At 38.5% G+C, this 8,848-nt stretch overlaps 1 protein-coding gene across 1 annotated transcript in view; it reads right to left on the bottom strand.

The window, feature by feature from the left end:
• Positions 1-8,848, bottom strand: part of LOC131789300 (attractin-like protein 1) — a 20,455-nt gene continuing 11,607 nt past the window's right edge. The window contains exons 15-29 of the mRNA XM_059106384.2: positions 8,397-8,509; positions 8,062-8,122; positions 7,426-7,590; positions 6,573-6,764; positions 5,997-6,068; positions 5,470-5,535; positions 4,765-4,858; positions 4,577-4,641; positions 3,942-4,021; positions 3,257-3,332; positions 2,575-2,723; positions 2,324-2,382; positions 1,856-1,934; positions 1,383-1,475; positions 1-390 (exon numbers count right to left, since the gene is read on the bottom strand). Coding sequence (XP_058962367.2) covers positions 154-390; positions 1,383-1,475; positions 1,856-1,934; positions 2,324-2,382; positions 2,575-2,723; positions 3,257-3,332; positions 3,942-4,021; positions 4,577-4,641; positions 4,765-4,858; positions 5,470-5,535; positions 5,997-6,068; positions 6,573-6,764; positions 7,426-7,590; positions 8,062-8,122; positions 8,397-8,509 — 1,601 coding nt within the window. The 3' untranslated portion in view covers positions 1-153. The remainder of the gene's footprint in view (positions 391-1,382; positions 1,476-1,855; positions 1,935-2,323; positions 2,383-2,574; positions 2,724-3,256; positions 3,333-3,941; positions 4,022-4,576; positions 4,642-4,764; positions 4,859-5,469; positions 5,536-5,996; positions 6,069-6,572; positions 6,765-7,425; positions 7,591-8,061; positions 8,123-8,396; positions 8,510-8,848) is intronic.

Here is an 8,848-nt window from a genome sequence, read left to right as displayed (position 1 = left end):
GGGAACTGTTTTCCGCAGACGTCGACGTGCTCATCATACTAAGGAATTTTTTTTTTCGAATGTAGCAATCTTTGGTAATTCTCGGGCACCCGTCAGTTTCAATAAGGGATTTAAAATAAAGCAGATTCATTCAGCCTACGTCCGCCAAGATCTTCACATACAACAGGTCCTGACCATACTAGATCTCTTGACAACTGTCCCTTTCATCACAGGCATGTGAAGACTCTGGGTAGTCACTTGCCCGCGTGTAATAAGCGCGGTTGCGCAGCACACACCCATCTGACCAACAGGAGTGAAGCCATTTTCTGATCCCGGTAATCTCATTACGAACACTCCCACGTCAGCTTCGTGATTTTCCGTTGGTTGGATAGCAATAGCCGATAGTGGTTTCTGTACCAAAAATAAAGACATATTAATTTGAGAACATGGCGAAAAGAGGCGGCACTCTTCAAAAGGTGACCAAGCAAGTATTAGTATGTATCGCGCACAAGAAATAGTCGGTTGATGCCTTTGGGAGTGCCTGTGCCAGTTACAGGAACGACGGAACAACACTTGGAAACAATGAGATGTCGATATAAAGCGCGGCTTCCGTTATGCGCCGTGACCAGTTGACGAAAAGAAGAAAACGAAACAATGAGAATTCGAAGGTAATAGCCATGATTAACACCAAAAGAGAGAAGAACCAAATTAGGATTGTGTATTTGAGCTCGCATATGATTTGTGGAGTAAATGGCGCGACTTTGTAATCTAATCAAAGGGTGACGTGAAGTAAACCAAAACAGTCCTGAATTACTTTAGCGACAAGTCAACCATAGCCAAAGGAACATCTGTCTCCATGACAAACGCTTTTAATCAAAACTATAACAAAATTCTCGAACGTGATTGGTTATCACCAGCCTTATTTGAGCACTAATAGGACAGTGTACGCGTCATGCTTGTAATTGGACACTGCAATAGGACAATAATTGTGGGGACAGTTAATACATCAAGCCTGTGTAAGTGGACAAAACGCGTCATGTGTGCGCGCTGTTGTCTCGCATTTCGCCGAGTTAACTGTTGTCTTTTTATGAAAACGTATAACCGATGACAAGTTCCTTTCTCAAATTTTGTCATAGTTTTGATTAATTGGTAACAGGAATTTGTGTTGTCCAATTGTCTGTAATCATACTCGTGATGAACAAATCTGACTCCCGCTTCGCGCTTGTCCGATTTTGTTTATCACTTGTGTGATTACAGACAGAATTGGACTCCACTCGGTCCTATTACCATCATTAATCTCAAGACCACAGGAGAAATTACCGATAAATTGCTAGGTAATTGGGGTGATAATCTTCAGCAAAACTTCACAAACAACAAACATAGAACGTGCTAATGAAACCTACCTTCTTTGTTTCTAGTTGAACTGGCTCTGTGAGAGCCAAACCCACTTTGGCAAATGGTCGGCTGGCCATTAGTTTCATCTCTTCATGACGATGCTGCGAGTAAAAAATGCGTTCATCAGTCAACTGATTGGAATTAAACTTAGTGTGGTCAGAGAAAACATTGAAAAAATAGGTTTATCTCGCACAATTTCGCAAGTGCAACGACAAACCTCGGTACAACTGGTCAGGGTTGGATCTTTATTTAGCACGAAAGGCAGAAACATTGGTTTTAAATTGTTTTCTCTCGCTTCATAACCTTCGTGTTTAAGGAGATACCGAACAGTTTGGAACTGAAGTTAAAATAAATCGAAAGAACTGGATGGTAAGAGCAAAAAAAAACGGTTCTAACAGTTCGGCTCGATACAATAATTAGTAGCATTATTTTTCAAGAAACCGTAAACTTTCATGAGTACGCGCGCCGGAAGGTTTCTTACCCGAGCCATGACATAGTTTGAATATCTGACTTTAATCTTCCACGCAAGGGCCACCACAAACAGAAGGGAAAAGAAACAGCTGCAATAAAAAAGGAAAAATGACCATCTCGAAAAAAAAACACACCAAACTTGTCTATAGGATAAAGGAAGAATTCCCACCCCTCACATCCCCTTCAGAAATTCTCTCTTCTTTAACAACGCAGGAAATTTGAAGCAATATTCGACAAACTAATAAGGAGCTAACTTCGAAACGATGTCCTAACTTCTCCCTATAATTTATTATCAATACACTGTCCAGCAAACAGGTAATATGAATATTCACATTCACATTTAAGTAGTTATCTTGATCTAACACCAAATTCCCATAACTATTTCACAAGGAAATGAGCAGCAGCTAGAAGGGATGATAAAACAACAAGAGTTGTACAGTATCTTAAAAAAACAAGCGCTAGAAAGAGTTCTACTTACGCGAAAAACGTAATAAAGAAGTTGAGAATCAGGAACTTACGACTCTGGAGGAACGCAATCTAAAAAACATTTTCCAAACGCATAAAATTAGTTAGCATATCCAGTGGCAGATAAAAGAAAGATGAAGGATGAGGGTGTGACAGTAAAGGATAAGAAGAAATAAAACTACATGACAAAGTAACTTTGACACACGGAACCTAAAAAGCAGATCTCTTTGAGAAGTTAATCCAAGTGAGTTTATCAGGACATACCTCAAGGGTAATGAATCCTTTGATTTCAAAAATGTGAACCTTAAAGGTGAATTTGTCCCGGCGGCCAAACGAAAAGACGCCATATGAGAAGGTTTGCTGGTAGGACCCTATTTCCCGAGAGTGCACGAGTGTTTCTTCCTCTAAAGCATCTGTGAGAGAAAGAGAGCATTCTATAAGTCAAACTCATTGAACGTTGATCAAAATAACAGGAGAGCTCCAATGCTGACATACATGTAGCTAAGCTTTTTGCTTTCAAATGCAGACAAAAACACAAACAATCATAAACAAATATAAGATCAATCTTACTGCAAAGATAGCAAAAAGGTATGTCTTTTTAATAAAAATGTCGGTAGCATCGAGATAATATTGAACAGCTTCAGTCAATTCAACTTAGAGCGACGTGATTGCACTTGGGGGCGAAATCAAGCAGCTTGAGGGCGACGTGACTTGGGCCGACATGACGAGAGCAGCATTAGAGCTAGTTCATCTTCTTTTCTTAGGGTCGAAACTTTCGACTGAAACTGAAACTTACTTTTATTCTCGCTGCCGTCGAGTAACTCAGCCATTGTAGAAGCATATATTGACATTGATACCCTCCCTTGCTAGCTAAGCACGAAAGAACGCCGTCGTATGTTTAACTATAATACTTGTGATAGTATTAGGCGATTCTCTATCAGCTAACCTGAGCTGTACGACAAATTCATCAGAGCAGACTTGCCCTCTTTGACTCTCACAGTAATTTCCACATCGATGTCGTCCTGTAAGGAAGTTAACTTGCTGTTTTAAAGAATTTTTAACAAATTAAACTGATAACCGTGAAAACTAATCTAATCTTTTACCGGTTGAGAAGTTCAAGAAACCGCCAATTGGAAATTTCTTTTGCTTAGACAACGTCCCTCAACGTAATACAAGGTTTAACTCTCATTTTTCTTCGGAAAAATATTAATCTCTATATTCTCATTATGAAAAGTGAGGAAATATTTTCGCATTTTTCTGCAAAGTCCATTTACAATGATAACTTAAAATCCCAATACCTCATTCAAAATTCTCCTTTAAGCTGTTGTTCACTCCTTTGTAGATACGTTCACAAAAAGTTTTTTTTTATCTATTACACCATCTGGCTTGTATAGGTTGGCAATTCTCATCACATAAAAACTGCTAAATTTTTGCAAGAAAATCCATTTTTACCACTTTAAAGGAGTTTCAAAAGGGTTAAACAGTCTCCTAGTTGAGTGGAGAATGGTTCGAGAGCAGCAACGCCACAAATTACCTATAGATTTTTAATGTCATCCCTCTAAAATTAACAGATCAAAAGGTTTTTTTTTGTGGAACCGAAATGTTAGAAGCAACTGCAGAGATCAGCTCACCTTTTCAGGAATGTTGAGGAAGCTTATTCTTGTCTTGTTGGACACATTGTACGTGTATTCATAATTACTGTTGAGTTTATCTACCAAACAAATATGCAGTGGTGTTTCTATTAAGCGCATTAACATACCAGTGAGTTTACAATTTTATGAGGGTAATACCTCAGCTCAAGAGATTATAACCTCAGTTTACATTCTCTTGTTCAGCTTTAGTCTCCAGTGCAGATGGCTTGGAGGGAACTTCGTTTGAATTTAAGGGGAGAGGTGTTGAATAAAATACTTTTTAACATCACTTTTTTTCCGAGTGAATTTCTTCCTTTCCAAAGTCTTGCTCTGTTTTTACAATCCAGCCAGGCAGGCTTACTCAGCATGCAAGATGCACACAAGATGGACTGTAATCTGATTTAAATACTCCCAGTGAAACAAGGATAAAAACTATATTTCTCTCACAGACTCGTTACTGTTATGAAGGAAAAAAGTGTTTTTGCTTGCTTTTGTTTTTGGCTCGTCAAGCAGTCGTTGCCTCTGCCTTTGAACTGAGAAGAGCGTTACAAACACGAATAGATTGGTCTAGCATGACCGCTAAGTAAGTTAGGGATTAGAAGGAAATCTTTCTTTAGTAAAATTAAATAACTTACTGTAACAGTGACCGCCATTTGTTGCGTTACCAACGATCACCGTGGAACGAACTCCGTCGTCACATCTGTGAAAGAGTAAATCAGGTTACAATCTTTCAATTCCACAGCGAGAAATGCTTGGTAAAATTGCTTTGGTACGAAGAATTTCAAGCGCAAGGAGACCTTTTGTAAGCAACGACTGAACTTACCTTTCGCAGTTATCCCCAGTCACATAACGGTCAAAACAATCACAGACTCCAGTCTTAACATCACATGTGTCCGCGTGACCGTTACATTGGCAAGCTGGAGACAAGATGAACAAGACAATCACGCTTTTTTCACTATTGTGTTACATGGAACTTTTGCAGGTACCAATATTTTCCAATTTCATAAATTGTTCTCGATCCGTAAAAATAAACTATAGCAAAAGCAAAAATTCCGTCTAAATTTGACATCTTCAGTAACATGAAAAACTCCGCATGCGAACCAAGTGTTAAGGTTAACGCGCGTCTCCGAGTCACTATAAATTTTCCCTGAGATCTCAAACCCCAGTGTCTCGAACATTTGTGGCACGCTCCTTAGCGTGTTTTTGGATAAGTGTGTCATTTCACCGATGAGTCTCCCCAATATCTGCCCCCCCCCCACCCCTGTTAGTTTCTCGAACTTGAGGCGCGACCCCGAACGAATAGTTGTGTCAGGGTCACATTTTAATCTCACCCTGATATCCCAGACCTCACTACGTCCCATTTTCGCTGTTCCTCCTCGAGAATGTCGGAAGAATGGATCTTAAATCTACACGTTGTTGTATTATGAGATCACGATTCATCTGCTTTTCTCTCAATCATCTTTGAGGAAGAAGGTTGCAGTTCTTCAACTATTAATAACTACAATGAACTAGAAACGATTTACAGTACCTTCACACTTTCCACCATTCTTTGCATCACCGAAATAACCAGCCGCACACACCTCACAATGAGGCCCTGCAAAACAGTAAAACGGCAACAATTTAAGTTATACAAAATATAGAAAATAATAAATCTAGTGACGTAATGTTAAAAGAAAACAATAACTATAAGGTTGATAATACAAAAAAAAAAAAAGAGAGAAGGACAAGCCAAAAGGGGAATTGCCAAGATCGAACTAAAAAAATTTGGGCTCAGTTTTTCGCGACACCCAATCCGTAAGTATGTAATTAAAGAAACTGTGTTGCTGCGTCGATGAAGTATCATAGGATAATTTGGTTTAATAAACTGGGATGATGTAATTTGGCAACCGTAAAGAGTTTCTAAAGCTTTAGGAATTCTTTTCAGCGGCCATTTCACATTATCAATCCAGTTAATAGAACAAAATTAATAAGATTAACAATCTGGCGTAACTGACAACTTGAGTTTAAAAAAAGGAAAACGTTTTTCCGTGGCTTCAAGAGGCAGTTTTAACTCACCGTCCGTCTGATGCTCGCACTTTTTACAGATGTTCCTATTGATGCATTTGCTGTGTCCATTACACTGGCAATCTATACAAAAATACAAAGGGCTCTTGTTTAGTAAGGAATCAATTAACAAACTTATAACTTGGAGAGGAGAAGAGCATTTTGGATTCAAACATAACTCGAGCTCTTCAACATGACGCATTCACACAGTCCACCAGTGTGAGTAAGTTGGAGCTTACTGTAATATAAAAATAAGTGGAGTTTTATTTCGTGCAGCAGGCGAGAAAGTGGACCACTTAGTGTTATAAATACTGAAAAAATGCGCAGGGCACACTCTGGGGAATGACGTTAAGAACAAGGCAACCGTCTCTTAACCATTTGACCCCTTAAAGTGATGATCATCTAATTTCTCCTCATAATAACACCCCTGAATCACACATTATGGTCACGAGAATAAAGGAAATGATCACCAACTCAGTCAAGAGGCTCTTGATTATTAAACAAATTCTCCTTAACTCCTTTGGAAATGTATAGGGAACGGTATAGAAAATATACATACTAATGTTAAGGTGTCAAGGTTAAATCTACCTGGACACTTCATAAAGTACCAGCGGTCTGCTAGGCACTGGTTCATTGAAGAGTTTGTTGGTTTAGTAAAAGGGCCATCATCTCCTCCGTCCATACACTGCCCCAACCCAGTCCCTGATCCGTCATCACACCAGCCACAACCAGGAAGGGTGTGGCAGTCAGCACAGGTCTTCATGCCGGAACAGCGCACAGCTTTTTAGAAGCAAACACAAATGCAAAGGATGACAAAAGTAAAGTAAAATGGACCTTATTCTGAAGAGAAATGTTTGTGATCAAGGATCTCAAGAAGAAGGTACTAAAAATCACCAAATAACACAACGTAGTTTTAAATGTTTAAATATGGCCATCTGAAATTTAGTAAAAAAAAAGTTAAAATTCAGCTAAGGCTAATCAGTGGTGTCTTTCAGTTGTCAGGGCTTTAGGGAATACTGTGCGCCTTTGTTTTGATCGTTTCTGGTTTGCTTGCTTTTTAAAATCTTCAAAAGGGCCTTGTTGGTTGAACCAGCCATAGAATTTAAAACTTGTCTAAAAACTTTGGCACTTCTTCACCAGCTTCACAAGTAAAACAAGATAAAGACAAGTGCACAGTACAATACAATAAAACTTCTCTTACCACTCCTTAAAATCAATTTTTACCCAGCATTCTCCCATTTAGCCAATTATGAGAACTTTGATCTATCCAGCACAAGCTAATGTTCAGTTTAATTTGTATTTGCGGCAAAATGTCTCCTTATTGTTCTACAAACTGCCTAATGTCAGAATTTATTAGCTTAATTCAATACTTCACTTGAGAGTTAACAAAGTCAATAATAGTAGCTAGCCCTCTCAGATATAACTGTTAGTGCATACTAACTTGAACACTTCCCTTGGACCCAACCACGGCACTGGCCAAAAGGGAAATTCACAGTGTAGGCATTGTTAGCCACACAGAGCTTCTGTGACTCACACCACATACAACCTAATGCACATTCTTCACAAGATGTCGATTTGTGGCATGACTTCTCTTTACAATTTGAACCTGTAAGAATTATATTTTTGAACGTGAGACTCTACCGTGTGTCCACTGCCCTGTGTGGACAAGTGTGAACCAAATATGATGCCTTGTGTTTTATCCCAGTGTAAGGCTACATGTAAATTTGACAACCCTGTTAGCTTAGTAATTTTGTTTCCATGCCCTAACACAAGACTCTTCAAGGGAAAAAAGCTAAACAACCAGGTAACTGTGTCCAGTTTCCTTGTCATTCATCCTCTCCCCAACAGAATAGCCTGGTCCCTCACTGGTTGCCCTACCTCCAATTATTGTTCCATTGGTGAAATTTTTAACTACCCTCCCTTTTGGTGGAAGTTAATGATATTAAATCCGCCTTTCTCTTTGGTAAACACAATACTTTCCATATCAGCAAAGACAATTATTGCAAACAAGAAAACCATACCAAAAAAAATAAATACAAATTTGACTAAGAAAGATAGACTAGAATTAATCACAAACCTTCACATTTCTTGTATGATGTTTGCTTTTTATCACACTTTGCTGGAGAAACAATTTTTTCCTATTGAAGAGAAGAGAAAACATTTAGGGGATTTAAAACAGGAAATCAAATCATCACAAGGTCATTGATTAATTTTAAAACATCATTAACCCTTTAACCCGTGAGAGTGACTAACATCGTTCTGTACTTTCTCCTTACAATAACACTGCTGAATCATTCATTTGAGATCATGAAAGTAACGGAAATGATCACCAACTAAAGAAGCTCTTGATTGTTAAACAAATCCTGGAGAATAGCTTTACTAATGTTAGGTTGTAAAGGGTTAAGTACAAACCTGACCATCAGGACATGCTCCTTTCACACATATTCCTTCGCAATATGAACAGCCATGTAAACTGGAAGTACATCTACTACAGCTGTCATTCATTTCTGAGCACTTTTTTTCCACTAAATTTAAACAAGGAAAAATTCAATTCCCACACACATAATAATAATTGTTTGGGAGTCCACTGAGGGTAACAGACCTTTAATGGAAAACTGATCTGTGCAACAAAGTTCTCATGTATTCAATTTACTGGGTGATCATAACCCCTATCTTACTCTTGGTAAATTTTAAACAATTATAGTGCACTACAAAAAATATCTCTTATCTCTTTGGGTGTGAGGTTTTGTTGGGCATTCTTCCAAGTCCAGAAATATTTTGACAAGCACACAGGGTGAGTCAAATTACAAAAAATGAGTGGAATACTCAGCAATACTAACCACCATGCTTTTCTTATCAGGAGG

The sequence above is a fragment of the Pocillopora verrucosa genome, chromosome 1 (assembly GCF_036669915.1).
Source record: "Pocillopora verrucosa isolate sample1 chromosome 1, ASM3666991v2, whole genome shotgun sequence".
NCBI lineage: Eukaryota > Metazoa > Cnidaria > Anthozoa > Scleractinia > Pocilloporidae > Pocillopora > Pocillopora verrucosa.
The sequence above is the reverse complement of the archived record's forward strand: the minus strand, read 5'-3'. Positions and strand labels throughout refer to the sequence as shown.